Source organism: Taudactylus pleione, unplaced genomic scaffold (genome assembly GCF_031769625.1).
Source record: "Taudactylus pleione unplaced genomic scaffold, aTauple2 ptg000143l, whole genome shotgun sequence".
NCBI lineage: Eukaryota > Metazoa > Chordata > Amphibia > Anura > Myobatrachidae > Taudactylus > Taudactylus pleione.
In genome coordinates this window covers 1,198,054-1,219,886 of record NW_028284545.1, presented here as the reverse complement: position 1 = coordinate 1,219,886, position 21,833 = coordinate 1,198,054, and the positions used below count along the sequence as shown (strand labels likewise).

Genomic DNA, 21,833 nt, shown 5'->3' with positions numbered 1-21,833 from the left:
AGCGTATGGGTCCGATGTTACTCAATGTTAATGATTCTTGCATACACTTCCTGGAGATGACATGTATCGCTAGGGGAAAGTGGGCGTTTTAATATAGGCTGATGAGCATCTAAATACACACCGCGATCGCACGCCAGGACATGGTGGGCGTGCTGATGTCTTGCCGTGCGATCGCGGCATGTGCATACTTTGGCAGCTGACGGCTGCGTGCGAACGCATCTAGCGAGCAGGTATGAATCAGGCCCTATGCACGCTCCTGCGACATCATCCGTCGTATCTTTAGGTCGCCACTACATGCAGCTCACTCTGACAACCTCATTAACGATTTCCCGCAAATTGCGCAGTGTGTACGCTTTAACGTTTGTTGATCTGTGCCCAGCATTACATTCATATGTAAACTGCAACTAAATACGCTGGCTCTATAGTAATATATGTTAACAAATAAGAAATTAAGAAATAGGTAATAAAACTCATCATATAGAGTGTAAGCATCAAAAAGAAGAAAACCATAGTAATACGCAGGATTAGCACAATCATTTAGAAAAATGTGTTTGACAGAGCTGTTTGAGGGTTAGTGATAGGCAGAAGCTACAGGGTCTGATACGCAGATGACATAACCAGTTTGCGGAGCTTTTTTGCATGTTTTTGCACTGCGCACGCTCTAGAACTGAGGGCCTGATTCAGAGCCGCTCGTAAGCGGCCGCTCGTTCGCTCCGAGCGATGTTCGCACAACTGCGCATGTGTATGGGTCGTAATGCGCATGCGCCAACCAGTCATTGCGGTCGGAAATCGAGCGCTCGCAAAATAGCAAGTGCCTGCTAATTTGAGTGACAGAATGAGGCGTTTGTGGGTGGTAACAGGGGAAGGTGCTTAAAAACGGGGAGTGGTGATCCGAACGCAGGCGTGCCAAACGGTCAAAACGGGCGTTTTAAGGGTGTGCATAATTAACAAAGCAGCATCATCGACCACGTCACTTGGTTGTTTCTTAGCCTGAACTGTTCGCATGATTGCGGTAGGAAAATCCAACCACAAGCACTGCGAGCAGTTCAGACGCCTTTCGATGTACTCGATTAATCTAATAAATAGCGGAGATGACGTAGGATGCGAGTGGCCAGGAGGCGTCTTTACAAAATAGCGAGCGCATGTTTCGTTCGCTCGCTCAGACATAGAGGCGCCAACAGACCGCAAAGAGCGAGCACTCAATTTAAATAGCCGGCCCCTTTTTCTGAACGAGCGAGCGCAAATAGCGTCCGGCTCTGAATTAGGCCCTGAGTGCATGCATGGACGGGAAATGCATACGCACAGTATTTCAGTCTCATCTCCACTAACGACTGAAAGGGTGTAACTCATACTTACTACAAGTGTTCCTCTCCTGGAAAAGCCCAGAGAGCAGATGCAGCTGACCGCTCTGGGGACGGGATCTCATGTCATTAAGCCCTGTCCCCGTCGCGGCAAAATGCCATGATTCTGGGATGCAGTTTGCATCATTTTAGCCCCGCCCCCTCCCTACGTACCAAAAATTCCTGTTAACTAGGAATTGGGTAAAATAAGGGAGATCCACTCACTCTTACAAGGGTGCAGGGGACTACCCGAAAAATCGTGATTCTCCCGCACCTCTCCGGGAGTGCAGACAAACATGGTGTAACTGGCTGTATCTGGACTTTCTATTGGAACTATGAATGGACACTTAGGGCCAAATGTAATAGGGTGAGAGTTTAGAAAATGTGAGAGTTTAGCTGTAAACTCTCACATTGGTTGAGTTTTATCTTCAAAATGGGAAAACAGCTGAATTAGATTTTAAATCTTGAGAGTTTTTTAAGTCTAAAAAAACATGCAAGTTCGCTCTGTTACTTTGTTTTTGGACTCTGTGTTCAGACAGATCTGTTTAGGCTGGAGCAGGTGTGCTCTGACAACGATGACGAGTATCACACCAAGTGTACAGATAGGTGCTCTCTGCTCGTAGGGATGCATACAAAGCTGCATCATACTCCTGAATCTCATGTGGCGCCACAGGCCGACCCAGAAGTGTGAGCAAGTCTCCCGGAGGCCGGCCGCGGCTGCCGACTTCACCAACCAGCCAATGACGCAAATCTCGTCAATCACGATATCGTGGCCCCGGTCATAACGGCACTGTATAGCGGAGACTGGGCCACGATGATGTAATCGCATCATCACGCCACTGATGCCGCCAACTTGTCCACAACACGCTCCCCCACAGAGCCGATCTAGCTGCCACCCAAAGCGGGAGAAGGTACCATCAACTTACGTTCAGCTTGTCATCAGCCCCATAATGTAACAGACCGGCAGAAGGGACAAAAAGGAAGGAAGTGGAGTCTATACTGTACTGTACTTGCAAAAATAAAACATTTGTTTTTGCTTATAGTATATAGTACCTATGGTTTTATTTATTTAGCAGATAAAAGGGCTGATTCCGACATGAATGGATCTTTTTGTAGGGATGCAAATAACAGGTATTACAGCGCATTTTGCTCAGATGCGGAATTATACATTTTGGCGAGTTGGCCGGATCTTGGCCGGATCTGTCTCGCTTGAAATTGGCGTTTTGGGGGGCAAGGAATGCGCGGCGACAATGCGATTGCACGGAGCTGTTCTGCCTTGTGAGAGTACTATGGGAGTGTCGGGGGCGTGTATTCTGAGTTGTGCGTACAGAGATGGGAAACCTGTGTCACACGCATCTATTGCACCTAGCACGGGGAAAGCTGCGCACTAACGATGACGCTGGCGGCTGTGGCCAGAAAAACAGTGGGCGGAGCGGCACTAAGAAAACGCGCATTAGCATAAGGTAGTAAATAGGCTTCCGCGGCATCATGCCAACACAGTCACTTTGCATCCGACGCGGCATAAACATGTACGTAGAGCCTAAGGGTAAATATGCCATACTGTAAATTAGAGTATACACAAATGTTTTTGAATAAAGTGGGTGATACAATTAGTGCGAATGATCAAAGCACATTAAAAAAGTGACCAAGGATCATTTAATCTAACTAGCAAGCCTTATAAAGGCCAATGCAGGTGACTACGATATAAAATAATAATAATAAAATATGGCCATACAGCTAATGAATAAGCCCCCAGGGACACATCGGAGTGTGACGGGTTATACAGTAGCGTATGTCTGCAGCAGTAGCGGTCGATTGTAAATTCACTGCCAGCAACAGAACCTATGTTTACCTTCCATTTCCATAAATCATCAGCCTCACGTCATATCTCCACAATGTGCAGTTTATAAAGAGAGAAGCAGTTTAAACCATCAATCACTGTCCGTCCTCATCACTGCATCTAGGCCATCAGGCAAAATGAATTACTCTTATCTGCTACTGGTAACACTTTTGATTTAAATTCTTTATTATGACAGAAGCAAAAAGATTCAAGAGGTAACAGTGAAGTGGATGGGCACCTTACGAAAACGTAATTAGGTTCAGGAGATTTATGGGCCGAAGAGATTTTTTATGATACGTCTTGTAATTTTTTTGCTGTGTTGCTTATTTATTGAACTGGGAACAGAACCGGTTATTACTTAAAATAAAAATTTTAAATAGCCAATATATATACAGCATGGTATGTTTACTGTAGTCAGGGGCTGGTACTAAAGATAATAGCTAGAATCTGGTTGGTTGCTATGGGCAACATCTCCACTTATAAAAACCCGCACTTTAGTAAATATACCCATAAGTGACCATTATACTAGAATATACCTGTGTCTATTGCAGTACACATCTAATAGAGCTTTAAAGATAACCAAATAATCAGAGAATGGTGATACAGTTGTTCTGTTTTTTATTTTATATATGTATAATTATCCCTGTATACAACTGCATCCTCACACCACTTTTCCCTCCCCCATTCCAATCGAACCCCTCCCCTCTCCGCTATCCCGCCTGCTGATATCCCGACAGCCAGATCCCGACATGGTACTAAAGATAGGCGTTGAAATCCCGACGCCTATCATTAGCCCCACTACTAAATCCCGATACCCGGCTTACCGAACGAAGGTAAGCTGGGTGTCTTAGCCATGGGGAAGGGGAGGGAAGAAAAAAGACAATTGTATTCTGAAATCACGGAAATTAGAATTTGCTCAAATGTTTCACTCATCTCTACTCTCCCCCTCAATACATGGAGAAGGGACTTAAGAGAATGACATTTCACTGTTTAGTAAATATGAAGTAAATATACCACACATACATATATATAGTATTGTACTTGTATTATATGTTTTATTCCAAATGCAGTACAAAAACATGGTTTTTGGTCAGGAGCCATTAAGAACATACAGATGTGTAATACTGTACAGATACAAAGTATTATTTCGGTGGATTATTTTGCCTGTAGAACGTTGGTAAAATAGTACAATCCCCAGGAAGAGTCAGGATTGCTGCTGACTGCATCTAAACCCTTTTAGCCCATTATGGGGCCTGCTAAGATGATAGGTCTGCAATAAAGGAGATTGTGTGCTGATAGCTGAACCACAAAACATGATTACCTTAAGTAAGATGCCTATGGGTTTCAGCATGCAATGATTTCCAGTCCCTAGCAGAACCCATGCCTGAGTAAAACTGGCAAGTTAGTAGTGAGTCTATGTAACCTCTTCAGACTCCATTACAGGGTCCAGTCCAGCAAAAGACATTCATAGTCTTTCTATTCCAGATAAAATATTGCTGCTCAATAGTGTCTGTATGATGCTTAACCATGTAAATGTCTACAGGAGAGTTTTCCTATTGGGTTCAAGCTATTGCGCTACAGTTAAACAATGTCCATAAAATATATTTGGGATACAGTGGGGGCCATCCGAGCTGCTGTTTGTACCAGGGATGTGCAGTCATGGTAGAGGTACGCAGTGGGGAAGCCGGTGGACCTAATCCCGACGGCCGGCTTCCCGACTGCTTTATCCCGGCGAGGGTTAAATGACAGGCGTCTAAATCTATACGCGTGTCATTTTACCGACGCCGGGAGACCGGCGCCCGGCATCCCGATCGAAGTGATTTCGGGCGCCAATCGCGGACAATAGCGCGGGGGGAGAAGGTTAGGTTTAGGGCTCCCAGGGGGGACTTAGGGTTAGGCACCCCCCAGGGAGGTTATGGTTAGGCTAGGGTGAGGGAGTGTTAGGGTTAGGCAACCCCGGGGGGAGGTTAGGGTTAGGCAACCCCGGGGGGAGGTTAGGGTTAGGCACCACCCCGGGGGACTTAGGTTTAGGCGGCGGGGAAGGGGGGGATTAGCTTTATGCACTTAGAGGGGGGATTAGGGTTAGGCACTGGGGGGAAGGTTAGGGTTATTCACCCCTAAGGAGGGTTAGGGGGAGAGGTTAGGTTAGTCAATACTTACCTGGGGACGATCGGGATTTTCACCCGTCGGACAGCCGCTGTCAGAATTCCAACCGCCGGACAAGCGTCCGGCAGTAAATCATACCAATTTCAGGGTCTGGCTCTGCCTCCCTTGTCCTACTCCCTCCCCTGCTCAAGATTTTTAATATAAAAACTGTGTTTTTATACATGTGTGCCTCCCCAGGCATTGACCTCACTACACGTCACTGTGAAGGCACCATAGCAAAAGTTTGTAAGGGACCCTATGTACAACCCAATGGTGAAAAATGTATATAAAACATGTAACTTTGACAAGGAAGATGGGCCCCCCATAGCAACTGCACCCCTTGCACCTATGACAGTTATGTCCATGTATGTAGGGCTTTGTTTACTGAACTAACAAAAACGCCCTATCTATCCAGGAGTTACCACCATCGATAGTACTGGAAGTAATGCCTGCCAGTATATATATATATATATATATATATATGTATATATATATGTATATATATATATATATGGCAATAATGGAGGAAAAATGAGCGCCTAATAGTGTAGTGAGTGTAAAGTGCTAGTACATAGTAAAGTGAAATAGAATAATAAACTTTTCTTGCTTATCTCTTTGTGAGTTTCTTCGGTCACATGACCAACCATAGATTTCAGCATATATAGAGGATAAAAATAAATAAATCATACTCTGCACTGATATATAAAATTGCAATCAGCTCCTAACTGTCACAGGCTATTTGAAAAATTACAGGAGCTGATTGGTTGTTACTAATTCCGTCCAATTTATCTCTCTCCAAGGCTTAGCACATAAACCCCTCAGTCACTGTGTCATGTACGTATAGATGACAGTTAGTTACTACTCTAGAAAGACAAGCAGACACAAAACTGGTTCTGTCCTGGTGTTAGATTCTATTGATATAGAATCCTTGTGCGCAATAGAAATTCCCTTAGAGCTCTACTTACGTTACTTAATAACTCATAATTCTAGTGCTCACTGCTTTATTAATGTGAAGCCACTTACCTTAAGAAAGATGTAATCATCTTGTACAGTTAAAGAATTGCGATCGATGTTTCCACTGAACTGAAATGCTAATGTTTTGTCAGAGCAGTTCTGAATCTGGCATGTCACAAAACGATAACCTGCCGAGGAAAATCAATAGTGGAAACATTAAGTATCTAGAAGAGACCAGTGAAGTGAAGAATGGCGTTTTCAACAATATAAATATTGACTACTTTTATTTGCAGTTAGGGTGAGATGCGGTGTTCAGTATAGACAGCCCACCCGTATAAGATAAATGCATGAAGATATCAGTGTGGCAGTATCTTACACTATCTCAGGAGGAGGTTTCCTGCCAGAAAGAGACAGAGGCCCAGATTTATCAACAAATGATATTCTTATTATCACCAGGGCTGAAACTAGGATTTTTGTCACCCAGAGCAAGGCAGTAATTTGACACCCCGTCCTCCTCCCCCAGGATCTCTGACGTGCAGCCCCTGCCCCTTGGTGAGCACATTTTGAGGGTGTCATGTCCCCGTTCTTGGCCAGAGCTCCGGGAACTGTGGGGCAGCCCCCATCCTCTCCCGGCTCAGTGCGGATGACGGGCACATGTGCGACAGAGTGCCCATCCAACCTAAACCTAGCCTACAGGACACAGTGTCCAAAAAGTGGCACTGTCCCGCTGAAATGGGGGCAGTTGGGAGATATGCAAAATATTATATATATCAGATATGAAAAAAAATATTTTTTCTGTTCTACAAATAGAACATACATATAGTGTTCAGCAGGCAGGGCGCCGGACCTAGAGCAAGGGCGTTGCCAATGGAAAGGGGGTGTGTGTTCATGACGCATCCCCTCTTCGTCACTCTTGGGGGCGTGCCCGGCACTTACAGACATGCCGAGCAGCCCCCAAGCTCCACGGTCACTGTGAATGGATGCCGGGCGCATGCGCCAGGCATCCATACACCGGCGGTGACCGCTGCTCTGCTGTTTTCCCCACCCGTGGGACACTGTGGCCCACGGGTGGAGGACAAAACCCGCAGGCTGTTTCAGCGTGGCGCTGCGCTGGAGGGCAGGGTGCTTTCTGACCTTCAGAAATAGGGCAGGGCGCGGCGCTCCGCAGAAACAGCCTAGCGGGAACGCTATACATATATACACACATATATAAATCCATATATAAACATATTATACATATATTCACACAAATATTTCCACATATATATGTATATTTCTATACATATATTATATATATATATATATATATATATATAAAAAATATATATACACCCCCACAAACACACAAATAAAAAAAAATTATTTACTATTTGCAGGAGCAGGCAGGGCTGGGCTGTGATGTGCAGGGCTGGGCTGGGCTGTGATGTGCAGGGCTGGGATGTGATGTGCAGGGCTGGGCTGGGCTGTGATGTGCAGGGCTGGGCTGTGATGTGATGTGCAGGGCTGGGCTGTGATGTGATGTGCAGGGCTGGGCTGTGATGTGATGTGCAGGGCTGGGCTGTGATGTGCAGGGCTGGGCTGTGATGTGATGTGCAGGGCTGGGCTGGGCTGTGATGTGCAGGGCTGGGCTGGGCTGTGATGTGCAGGGCTGGGCTGTGATGTGATGTGCAGGGCTGGGCTGGGTTCTGATGTGCAGGGCTGGGCTGTGATGTGATGTGCAGGGCTGGGCTGTGATGTGCAGGGCTGGGATGTGATGTGCAGGGCTGGGCTGTGATGTGCAGGGCTGGGCTGTGATGTGATGTGCAGGGCTGGGCTGGGCTGTGATGTGCAGGGCTGGGCTGGGCTGTGATGTGCAGGGCTGGGCTGTGATGTGATGTGCAGGGCTGGGCTGTGATGTGATGTGTAGGGCTGGGCTGTGATGTGATGTGCAGGGCTGGGCTGTGATGTGCAGGGCTGGGCTGTGATGTGATGTGCAGGGCTGGGCTGTGATGGGCTGGGCTGTGATGTGCAGGGCTGGGCTGTGATGTGATATGCAGGGCTGGGCTGTGATGTGCAGGGCTGAGCTGTGATGTGCAGGGCTGGGCTGTGATGTGCAGGGCTGGGCTGGGCTGGCAGGCAGGGGCCAGGGAGGCTCCTCCCCACTGGTTTCCATGGTTTTTGTGCTGGAGACTTCAGATTCCCGGTGGTGCAGCGGCAACAGCTGGAAGTGAGGAGATGGACCAGCTCAGAGAGGAGGTGCTGGGCGTGTGATGAGGGGAGGGAACGGGAGGAACCTCCTCTCCTTCGGCTGGACCGCCTCCTATCTTCTCCCGCGGCAGCCATCAGCCTACTATAATGACTCATTATAGTACCTGGCTTGCCTGCTGTTATTGCCTGTGCTAAGGGCCCCTTGATTGCGGCTGGCCCGGTGCAGTGCACCAGCTGCACTGCCGCTAGTCCCACATCCTGGAGCCAGGCTTGCAGCGGTCCCTCAAATCCTGGGCCCAGGGCACGTACCCACCTTAGCCCCCACCCCCTCCTCCCTAGTTGCAGCCATGTTATCACTCATTACCAATCTTAAATGGTGCTCCAACCAATCAGCTCCTAACTGGCATTTTTCAAACCCAGGACAGTTAGGGGCTTTCATAACGAGTGATATCAAGAATATTACTCATTGATAAATCTGGGCCTCAATCTTGGTAGAGCTACAAATCACTGAACATGTGTGTGATAAACATTGGGGAATACATGGCATTTGCAATACTGGTAGGTTCCTATGAAAACGAAAGCTTCAATATCAATTGTAGAGTCATATGCGATTCAGTCACATCTCCACTTGCAGCTGGAAGGAGGTAACTGGGTTGTCATAGGATGTTCACCATACTTGCCGACTCCTGTAAGAGCAAACAAGTGCTTTGTGTTTTGTCTGTTCCATGTGTACACCGAGGCACCGTTATTGATGAATGTGTTACTTATCAACAAAGGGGTGCTTAGGGTTCTGTCTGTTCCATGTGTACACCGAGGCACCGTTATTGATGAATGTGTTACTTATCAACAAAGGGGTGCTTAGGGTTCTATCTGTTCCATGTGTACAACGAGGCACCGGTATTGATGAATGTGTTACTTATCAACAAAGGGGTGCTTAGGGTTCTATCTGTTCCATGTGTACAACGAGGCACAGTTATTGATGAATGTGTTACTTATCAACAAAGGGGTGCTTAGGGTTCTGTCTGTTCCATGTGTACACCGAGGCACCGTTATTGATGAATGTGTTACTTATCAACAAAGGGGTGCTTAGGGTTCTATCTGTTCCATGTGTACAACGAGGCACCGGTATTGATGAATGTGTTACTTATCAACAAAGGGGTGCTTAGGGTTCTATCTGTTCCATGTGTACAACGAGGCACAGTTATTGATGAATGTGTTACTTATCAACAAAGGGGTGCTTAGGGTTTTGTCTGTTCCATGTGTACACCAAGGCACCGTTATTGATGAATGTGTTACTTATCAACAAAGGGGTGCTTAGGGTTCTATCTGTTCCATGTGTACAACGAGGCACCGTTATTGATGAATGTGTTACTTATCAACAAAGGGGCGCTTAGGGTTTTGTCTGTTCCATGTGTACACCAAGGCACCGTTATTGATGAATGTGTTACTTATCAACAAAGGGGTGCTTAGGGTTTTGTCTGTTCCATGTGTACACCAAGGCACCGTTATTGATGAATGTGTTGCTTATCAACAAAGGGGTGCTTAGGGTTCTGTCTGTTCCATGTGTACACCGAGGCACCGTTATTGATGAATGTGTTACTTATCAACAAAGGGGTGCTTAGGGTTCTATCTGTTCCATGTGTACACCGAGGCACCGTTATTGATGAATGTGTTACTTATCAACAAAGGGGTGCTTAGGGTTCTATCTGTTCCATGTGTACAACGAGGCACCGTTATTGATGAATGTGTTACTTATCAACAAAGGGGTGCTTAGGGTTCTATCTGTTCCATGTGTACAACGAGGCACCGTTATTGATGAATGTTTTACTTATCAACAAAGGGGTGCTTAGGGTTTTGTCTGTTCCATGTGTACACCAAGGCACCGTTATTGATGAATGTGTTACTTATCAACAAAGGGGTGCTTAGGGTTCTATCTGTTCCATGTGTACAACGAGGCACCGTTATTGATGAATGTGTTACTTATCAACAAAGGGGTGCTTAGGGTTTTGTCTGTTCCATGTGTACACCAAGGCACCGTTATTGATGAATGTGTTGCTTATCAACAAAGGGGTGCTTAGGGTTCTGTCTGTTCCATGTGTACACCGAGGCACCGTTATTGATGAATGTGTTACTTATCAACAAAGGGGTGCTTAGGGTTCTATCTGTTCCATGTGTACAACGAGGCACCGTTATTGATGAATGTGTTACTTATCAACAAAGGGGTGCTTAGGGTTCTATCTGTTCCATGTGTACAACGAGGCACCGTTATTGATGAATGTGTTACTTATCAACAAAGGGGTGCTTAGGGTTTTGTCTGTTCCATGTGTACACCAAGGCACCGTTATTGATGAATGTGCTACTTATCAACAAAGGGGTGCTTAGGGTTTTGTCTGTTCCATGTGTACACCAAGGCACCGTTATTGATGAATGGGTTACTTATCAACAAAGGGGTGCTTAGGGTTCTGTCTGTTCCATGTGTACAACGAGGCACAGTTATTGATGAATGGGTTACTTATCAACAAAGGGGTGCTTAGGGTTTTGTCTGTTCCGTGAGTACACCGAGGCACTTTTCTTGTTGATTTGAAACGGAGGCAAAACCGGATCACTCACCTCTAGTTGAATGGGCTCCTTTGGATTTTGGGCCTGATTCAGACCTGTTCGCGTATGCTGAGCGCTCGCAAGTGGGTTGATGGTGGCCCAGTGCGCATGCGCACGAGGGAGCCGGCTCTGTCGTGCGCATACACGAGACCCGGATAGTGACACCCAAGCCGTCGCTGTGAGTCTCGCTACAAAGGGGGCGTGCTGTCGATGGTGAGTGACAGCACGCCCCCTTTGGTGGGCGTGCCGGGGGCGTGGCTGGCCAGACGGAGGCGTTCTCATGTGAACGCCTACCGTCTGGGGCCGGACCCACTGACATCACAAGTGATGTCAGTGGGAGTGCTCTCGGCTCTGATAGAGCCAAAAGCACTCCAGGGCTTGCGGCAGACGAGACCCTACCACAAGGGTCTCATCGCAAGCCCGATGGTCGCGACGGTCTTGACCATTGCAACCATCTTTTTGGCTGCTCGCTATAGCTGTGGGTGGTCACCCACATCTATGTGAGTGGCCAGGAGGCCGCTCTAAAATTCAGAGGGACAGCCCTGATTCAGAGCGAGCGCACTGTCAGAGCGTCCGGCTCTGAATCAGGGCCTTTGTCTGGTCCATGTCTACACTGATACACTGTTATTGATGAATGGAGGAGTGCTTCAGGTTTTGTCTGGTCCATGTGTACACTGAGGCACTGTTATTGATGAATGGAGGAGTGCTTCAAGTTTTGTCTGGTCCATGTGTACACTGAGGCACTGTTATTGATGAATGGAGGAGTGCTTCAAGTTTTGTCTGGTCCATGTGTACACTGAGGCACTGTTATTGATGAATGGAGGAGTGCTTCAGGTTTTGTCTGGTCCATGTGAATACCAAGGCAGTGTTATTGCTGAATGGGTTGCACAGCAACAAATGAGTGTATAGAGGTTCTTAGCCCAAATCCTCCTGTTATACGTTCAGTAGGAACAACTGATAACTGAGTAAACAGAGTTGTCTGTAGCACCGCACCTGTGTAATCAATATCATCCTAATTTATTTTACTTTCAGCGTGCAATATTTTTAAGCCAATCACTGTCATTTTGCAATATTGGTACCAGAAATTCAAAGTCCAGTCCTTTAACTGACTGTCAGAACTTGATGAACTTGATGTTATTGTTTATTATAACACCATGTCATTAGAATTCAATAACACCTAAGTGTGATTGCTGGTATTTAACATTTGCCAGTTCCAGTCTGCAATGAAGGCAAATCTTATTATTTAACAACTTACCACCTGATAGTCTTGCGGATCGTAGGTGATACTGGTGCCTTTGCTTTCCTTCTATCCCTGTTACCCTAGTATAGAATTTGGCACTGGTGCGGTGTGAAGGCACCGGCACACATATGGCCTGATTCAGAGCCGCTCGCAAGCGCATGCGCCACGTCCGGCGTGCGCATGCGCGAGCCCCACCGAGCGACTGAACTTCAGTCACTGCGGGGCTTGCTACGAGACGGGGCGGCTGTCGATGGTAAGTGACAGTTCGCCCCGTTTTGTAGGAGGGGTGGCTGCACAAATGTAGCGTTCCCTTAGGAACACCTGGCATTTGTGGGAGGACCTACTGACATCACTAGTGATGTCAGTAGTGGACTTCCTGCTGTATTAGAGCAGGGAGTCCACTCGGGTTTGCAGCAGCCGAGACCCTACCCCAGGGTCTCGTCGCAAGCTCGATGGTCGCGATAATTGCAACGGTCTCCAGCCCACTCGCACAAGCTGTGGGTGGACACCCACAGCTTTGCGAGCGGCCTGGAGACTAAAAAAAAAACAAAACGCCCACAGACCCTGTGAGCTGCCTGCGGCAGCGAGCGGGTCTGAATCAGGGCCATGCTGTAGAGTGCATTATAGCTCTTCTATGTATGACAATGATCCCCATCAATGTCACAGTTAGAAAACGTTCTTCCATTGCATAAGTTGTGCACATTAACAAGACCTTCGTTTGCTATGACCTGGTTTCATCAAGGGTCCATGCAACGAAGAGGACAGTCTAGCTGCCAAAAGTTTTGCAGAGACAGTCCAAGGTACTTTACTGACAGGGCTTGCTGGGATCTGTAGTTTGCCAGCAAAAAACCCTCACTCTTTTATCTATTTTTAACAATTTCATTAGCCTGCATTGACCACATATAGGCATTAGCGTGTTCAGCACAGGGCTGTTCTTTTCTAGAAGAGGGGGTCCACATTTTGATATGGCCCGATTCACTTAGTGAATTCAGCCCTATGCTGAATAGGTGAGGGTTGGTCGATATTACAGCACGCTGTTTCCCTGTTATGCTGTCACCCACCCTGCCTGTCACAGCCTTGTTCTGGAACTGACGTTATCAGGGGGGCACCCCACGCTGTTCCTCGCCCTGACAAATTACCACTATCAGCCTAGGCTATGAGCGCAAGTGCTGGTAGCACACTGGGGTAGGAGGGGGTCAGTTTATTTATTTATTCTTTAAACTCCGATCGTAATTATGCCATCAACACGCATGTTGCATCGGATGTTGGATCCCCACAACCCATCCGCCTACGGCTGGTGCTTCCACCTCTACGTGGTGCGCACGTTACGTGAAATTCCATTCTCACACTTCCATATTTATTGGGCACACACCCAGCAAGGAAAATAATATATTACACAAAAATAAAGGCACTTCTATCCTGTTGTAGGTCCTCAATGATTTTACAGTGCCGTGTAATATGCTGGTGCTATATAATGTATATAATATAAAGTATAATGATTTAAACATGTAGTTACGGCTGCCTGCATTTATCTATAGATATGTTTGGCTAAAAAAAATCTTCATGCACAATAATTCATCTAGTACGTTGTGAGTAACCAGTTTCTGTAACGTACTTTCACATTTTCTATTTGAACTAGTAGACAAAGCACATTTATAACACCCCCTTCCTTTTATATACCTGTCGTACATTGATGTCATTTTAATGTTTTGGCATATTGTGCACATTTATCCGATTTTACAGAAGGTATCATTAGCAAACAATTGTTAGAGCCGACATCTGTGGGGACGTCGTATTCTTAGTCACAAACCAAAGACTAAAATAGCAGCATTATATTTAAAGACTTGGAGAGCCTATTGTTTAAGTACGGGAATATATTAGATTGCCGGCAAACTGTTTGCTGTATAAAATGTGGCCACACTGAGCGGCTCTCTGCAGAGAGAGAAAGTCTAGTATCTTTATCATCCAAATCTGGAGAGATCCGTGGCTGTAGAGTAGATAGAGTATGATCACAGCACACGTGCGCAAATCAAGGTCTAAAGCTGCTGACAAAGGAGGTAATCCGAGTAATGTCTATTCTCAGCTGGACTATGAATAACCCGCTGCAGTTTGGCCCTAGATTCCTACTGGCGGGGGCATGTGTTTATGGCGCAAGTTGATGACACTTGTGGAGGAGCAGAAATCTGCACAACTGGAGAGGAGTTGGTTGGAACAATGATTTTCATTATTCACCAATAGGTAAAATAAGTTACTGCACCTCCATCCGGATCTTGGACCTCCGTGTGCACCAGTCCTGGATCTGTGTCTACTCCGGCTACAGACCTGCAGGCAGACAAAACAATTATTTATTTTATCAATTCATCATCAGTTTCAGTGAGGCACCAAGAAACATTTTTAAAGGAAAACAACATTAGTAACACTCTTACTACTATAATATACATTTATTTGATGATTGCGGACTGTCTGCACCCCCCTTTTTTATATTAACAAAGAGGGATGTAGCCAGAACTTTGTGGACCCCATAGTAACATTTTGTGGACCCCAATTCTTTTAGAGAGACACCTCTCTGCAATTTCATGCCCCATAGTAGTGCCCTAGTTTATTATATGAAGCATAGCAGTGCCCTAGTTTACATTAAAGGGTATCCAGAACACATGATGACACACAATGCCCCCTATCCACATTATGCCACATCACAGTGCCCCCTGTTCATATTATGCCGCACTATAATGCCTCCAGTTAATATTGTGCCACATTACAGTACCCTACATTTCAGTTGATGCCACATTACAGTGCCCCCTCTTCATATTATGACGCACTATAGTGCCTCCACTTAATATTGTGCCACATCACAGTACCCTACATTTCAATTGATGCCACATTACGGTGCCCCCTCTTCATATTATGACACATTATAGTGCCCCCTGTTCACATTATGCTGCATTATAGTGCCTCCAGTTAATATTGTGCCACATTACAGTACCCTACATTTCAATTGATGCCACATTACGGTGCCCCATCTTCATATTATGACACATTATAGTGCCTCCTGTTCATATTATGCTGCATTATAGTGCCTCCAGTTAATATTGTGCCACATTACAGTACCCTACATTTCAAGTGATGCCACATTACAGTGCCCCCTCTTCATATTATACCACATTATAGTGCCTCCAGTTAATATTGTGCCACATTACAGTACCCTACATTTCAATTGATGCCACATTACAGTGCCCCCTCTTCATATTATGCCACACTATAGTGCCTCCAGTTAATATTGTGACACATTACAGTACCTTACATTTCAATTGATGCCTCATTACAGTGCCCCCAGTTTACATTATGTAACATTACAGTACCCAGTTCAGATGATGCCACATACAAGTGCCCAGTTCAGATTATGCCACATTACAGTGTCCCTTTACCATTATAATATCCACTACACACACCTCTCAGAGGAAATGGAATGTCACCCCATTCAGGCTTGTATGACTTTAGAAGGACCCCGCTCATATCAGTATAAAATACCCATGCGTTATTTTCACATCTAGAAATACCTGTGCTTAAGAATGTAAAATTGATAACTTTTATCGGAGCAACTTATTCATAATGTTGACATTTCGCATGTTGACGTTCAGCACGTCGACACGGATGTAATGCCGACATTGCTGAAATGTCCACAATGTCTTTTTAGGGGTATATCTATCCCTAATGCTAATGGCAACCATAACTCTAACCCTAATGTTAACCTAATCCTAACCCTAATGCAATCCATAACCCTAGCGCTAACCCTAACACTAATCCTTACCCTAATGGAAATGTAGACATTTCCTGTGTCGATATTTTGCTGATGGCAATATTAATGATGTTGGCATTTTAACTATGTCGACATCATGAATGTCAACCTTCTGTCGACATTTTGATTGGTGACTTCCTATCTGCGTACCCTGACACATGCCACCTGGCCAGGGCTGATGGAAACGTCTCCCAGACACTGTGCAACTACCCCCCTCCTCCTTGCATCAGAGTGGGAGCATGGTGTTGGACTGTGTCACCATAACTCAGCAATCACATTCCCAGCCCATCAGTAACCAGGAGGAACAGACGTTGTCAGCTTCTTCCCAGATCAGCTGTCGCATCCTGCTGCTGCCCCATGTCATTTGTCTGCGCCTGCTGTGTTGGCACCATAAGGAAAAAAAAAGCTCTGAAAGTGACATGTATTAGGCATTTTAGGCACCCCTAAATCTTGGCATCTTACATGGCTTAATAGCAGCACCCGACCCTGCATCCGGTACATAGTATGTAACATACACTGACACTCCAGAAGGTACCTTCTGTAGATGCTATCTGCCAGAGACACCATAATTGATCACCACCTTTCTAAAATAAAGCAAATGCCACAAACACTTTTTTTTACTATCATAACCACTAAAATTACTAGCAGCCTTATAAACCAAACCGCGTCCAGCGACCTAATTAGAAACAGCTTTATTTGTATTAGTAAAATGTATTTTCTTAATAAGGATGATTATATTATAAACTATCGTAATTACACAGTTTTTGAAGTATTCATTTCACAGAGAATTTTCCGAGTCGGCGAGATTACACCTCCACTCTGCGCTCCAAAGCACTGGCTGATGGTTTGCCATAAGTGAATGTTATTCTGAGACTTCAAATGAAGAATATTTAAGGCATAAAAACAGCACACATTCATCCTTCACAGTGAACAATCACCGGTAGTCTCGATAATAAGGCACAGCAGAAAGTAATTACTTTAATACCCAGCCTAGTGAAATGTATTCCACAATCTTCAGTTTCCTGTACTTTAAGCCAATTTATCAAGTAGAGAATAAAAAGCCATACTGGGCTTGGAATAAAGCAAAGCAATGTGTAATTAATGCTGCATAATGAATAAAAGATTAGATCACCAATGCAACAATAAGACAATCTTTCAGTCATAAAATGAAAGTTGCCCGAGAACATAAAAAAGGTAAAAAAATGAATAAAAAGAAAAGCAAGAACCAAAAAATGCTTATTTATCTCCAGCATAAACTTCGCCAATAGCAAAGCATCAAAGCACACAAAAAGTAATTATCGCGCGACAGGGACAGTATATTACAGCTCAGCTTTAATGCCGCTTTAATAACCATTTCTATGAAATTAATAATAAACTTCCATATGTGAGCAAATTATATTTCTTAATTTATTGACACATTGTGGAAGAATATTCATGACGGAGAGGGAGAGGCGGGTGGCTGCTCGCCCAGAATACAAAATAGGTAACTGTCCCTCTGTGCTCGCATTTGGCCATACATATTATTAATAATATTGTTTAAAAATCAAAGGGAGAGGAGCTATACATTACCTCTCCTTTCTGGGGCCCACTGTGCATTAGTATGTGTTATATAAATTACTTTTAAATGTAAGATAAAACAGAGGGCCTGATTCAAAGATGGACGCTCTGAAAGAGCGCTCGCTCTGAATCAGGGTGTTTTTTTTGGAGTGGCCTCCTAGCCACTCGCATAGCTGTGGGTGACCACCCACAGTTATAGCGAGCGGCCAGGTTGATGGTCAAGACCATCGCGACCATCGGGCTTGCGACAAGACCCTTGTGGTAGGGTCTCGTGGCTGCAAGCCCCAGAGAGCTTCTGGCTCTAATAGAGCCGGAAGCTCTCCTACTGACATCACTGGTGATGTCAGTGGGGCCGCCCACAAACGGCAGGCATTCGCTTGGGAACGCCTCCGTTTGTGAAGCCACCCCCCAGCCACGCCTACCAAACGGGACGAGCTGTCAATCACCATCGACAGCTCGCCCCCTTTGGTGCGAGACCCGGAGCAACGGAGCACCCGTCGCTGGCCGGGTCTCGCGCATGCGAACGACGGAGCCGGCTCCGTTGTGCACATGCCCAGTGGGCAAACATCGACCCGGTTGCGAGCGCTCAGCGCTTGCGATTGGGTCTGAATCAGGCCCAGAGTTCTATGGGGACAAATAAAAAGCTGTGTGCAATGGAGCTCCAATATTCAAAATAAATATTTCCTTCATACCCTTTAGAATAAACCTACTTGTGGGTATTATAGCCGTCCTTCATGGGAACAATGGACTAATTGAATTTAAAGTAAGATAGGATAGGTGGTAATGTATCTCGTTCTTGAGATTACCTACATTTTGAGTCTTAAGTTGAGTTATGGCCCCCCATACATCAGAGACTGATCGCCGCCATGCGACAATCCAGAGATGCCGGGTGGACGGAACGGTGAAATCCAACATGTTGGATTTGACAGATTTGCCAAACACGGTCAAAACATCGATGTCCGCCGGTCGGCATTTCTGACCGGTGGATCGCCGTTTCCGATCCAATCGCAGGATCGCGGCGACCCATCTCTTTATTTTCTTGCAAATTGCATGTTTTCAAAACCAAAAATTCTTACGTATACTTAATTGACGCATTTTGTGCTTCCTGCTCCTTGCGCTAAGAGGGCGGAGTCGGGGTTGGAGCAGGCGTGTAAGCGTGTCCAAAGTACAGTAAGGAGATGGTAAAAAGTCCAGTGAGATCCTCCTACAGTATGGGTGTAATTTCTATAGACAGTACCTTTGGGTCATATATAGAGTACCAATGTCAAAGTACGTCTATAAAAGTTCAATTGATTTGTAGCAATCATGTGAAACATATAACAATTGAATAAAACATGTAACGTAATATGAATAGTTTTTTTTACAGTATGTTTGTGCAAAATGCGTCCCACGCTGAGCACAAGAAATTTGCACATGCGTATGGTTGGATGCAGATCACTTGCGTGCGCTCGACACTTGAGGCGAATGCGAACCGATGATAATAGAATAGGCTGAAAACACCGCGCTTCACTTATGCAGCCAAAGGGTGACAATAGATAATCCCTAAAGATATCCAAATAGCATATATACAAAACAAAAAGATCACCCAGGCGCAATAGGATATAACGTAGTTATAATGTCTCTGGTGTCTCAAAACAAAATTATAATATAAGTCCAAAGTCCAATAATAAATCCAAAGTTGATTAGGGTGAGGGTGTGTTTTCATAAACTTCCAACACAGGTACAGTAGTAGAATAGTCTTCGCACTCCCATATATAACATCAGGTCATATAAAAAGAGAAGGGAGAGAGACTATCATAGTGTAGTACCTTTTAATGGAATAATCAGTATAAAACAAAGTAAATAAACATCCACAGGATAATTTAAAATTCAAGGCGTACCAGATGGTGTTGGTGTACAGAGCACACCTAAAGTCACTTGTATAGCACTTCCTGGGAACAGGATTCCATGGTATCCCAGCACACTCTGGTGTCTCTGAAATGTTCCCACCTCCTGGAGTGTAGCCTTGTAGCAGTGTCACCAATAGTGACACTAACAGTGACACTGCTACAAGGCTACACTCCAGGAGGTGGGAACATTTCAGAGACACCAGAGTGTGCTGGGATACCATGGAATCCTGTTCCCAGGAAGTGCTATACAAGTGACTTTAGGTGTGCTCTGTACACCAACACCATCTGGTACGCCTTGAATTTTAAATTATCCTGTGGATGTTTATTTACTTTGTTTTATACTGATTATTCCATTAAAAGGTACTACACTATGATAGTCTCTCTCCCTTCTCTTTTTATATGACCTGATGTTATATATGGGAGTACGAAGACCATTCTACTACTGTACCTGTGTTGGAAGTTTATGAAAACACACCCTCACCCTAATCAACTTTGGATTTATTATTGGACTTTGGACTTATATTATAATTTTGTTTTGAGACTGTATTTCCAGAGACATTATAACTACGTTACATCCTATTGCGCCTGGGTGATCTTTTTGTTTTGGACCGATGATAATGACTATTATTGTCCACTTCTGATTGGCTGTACGTGTATAAATGACTCGTACTTGTGCTAATATCACTGTAAAGTGGCTGCTGCAATCTATTTACTGTATTACAATGATGTGAGCAACTGAACCATAGCAATAAAGCAGATTTCCATTTGAACTGTTAAAGGAGAAAAAGATGGAATTGCTTATTGATTTAAACTTAATTAAAACTTTCATTTTAATTTTGTTTTTACGTTTTAGTCTAATTTTTTTTACATGGTATAAATCAGGGGTTTGGAACCTTTTTTCTGCCAAGGGCCATTTTGATATATATATATAATATTATTTGAGGGCTGGTGCAGGCCACGCCCGCTCCACGTGATATCACACGGGGGCGGGGCCACAATCGCCAGTGATTACAGTAATGTGCAGAGCATCTTGAGGATGCTCCAGGCAGCTGTAAGAGCAGCGCTGTGACCATCTGAAGCGCCCTAAGGGGTCTATTTACTAAGCAGTGTTAGGAGACAGAGTGAAAAGTGATAAGGTGCCAGCCAATCAGCTCCCAACTGTCATTTTTCAAACAGCCTGTGAGATGACAGTTGGGAGCTGATTGGCTGGCACCTTATCACTTTTCACTCTGTCTCCTAACACTGCTTAGTAAATAGACCCCTAAGGACGCTCTAGGCGGCACTGCTGCATAGAGTCTGGCTGCAGGGTGTCATTCTAGGTTCCCTGCTAGCCAGATGAGGCTAGCAGAAAAAAGCTCAGAGGGCCAGACCAAATGGTTCCGAGGGCCTTATACAGCCCCCGGGACTGAGGTTCCCCATCCCTGGTATAAATGAAACACTGTCCGGACATGTTCTATGTATGAATTGTGTACTGTAAAATAAGCATTTACTTCTACCACCTTCGTTACTTGGGTGTCACCCTTGACTCCACCCTCTCCTTTGCCCCTTATATTCAATCTCCGACTCAATTCTGTCAGTTCCAGCAATGCAACGCTCGCATAAGGCCAATTCTCTCCCAGAATGCTACCAAACTGATTACTATTCATTCACTAATCATTCCTCGGCTCGACTACTGTAACCTTCTATCACTGGCCTCCCACGCCATCTCGCTCCCCTCCAACCGGTTCTCAACGCTGCAGCTAGACTAATCTTCCTCTCCTGCCGTTCCACTTCCGCCACTTCCCTCCACCAATACTTGCACTGGCTCCCATTCCCCTACAGCATCCACTTCAAACTCCTCACCTTCACATACAAGGCCCTCTCTAATTCTACTGTTCCCTACATGTCGAACCTCATCTCCTTACATACTCCCTCCTGCGCCTTCTCCGGTCGGCCAATGACCATTGCCTCTCCTCTACCCTGGTTACCTCATCTCATGCTCGAATCCAAGATTTTACCCTTGCGGCTCCCCACTGGAATGAGCTCCCTCGCTTGATCAGGCTCTCCTTGACTTTGCATAGCTTTAAAAGTGCACTGAAAACCCACCTGTTCATCAAAGCATACCCGTCCACCACATAACCCTGTCACCAGGCCGCTCAGCACACCCTCCTACCTCAGCCAGCTCTACCTTACCTACTTCCTGCCCTCAGGTACCCATTCACATGCTCACGCCTCATGTCATCTGTCTGTCTTCTCTCTCCCCTAGATTGCAAGCTCCTAGGAGCAGGGTCCTTATGCCTCCTGTTCT

The 21,833-nt window shown here is 45.4% G+C and overlaps 1 protein-coding gene across 2 annotated transcripts in view; it reads right to left on the bottom strand.

Annotated features, from left to right (window-relative positions):
• Positions 1 to 21,833, bottom strand: part of SORCS2 (sortilin related VPS10 domain containing receptor 2) — a 1,055,028-nt gene that overhangs the window by 179,004 nt on the left and 854,191 nt on the right. For both annotated transcript variants that reach the window (XM_088473883.1, XM_088473884.1), the window contains exons 6-7: positions 14,562 to 14,626; positions 6,349 to 6,467 (exon numbers count right to left, since the gene is read on the bottom strand). In XM_088473883.1, coding sequence (XP_088330009.1) covers positions 6,349 to 6,467; positions 14,562 to 14,626 — 184 coding nt within the window. The remainder of the gene's footprint in view (positions 1 to 6,348; positions 6,468 to 14,561; positions 14,627 to 21,833) is intronic.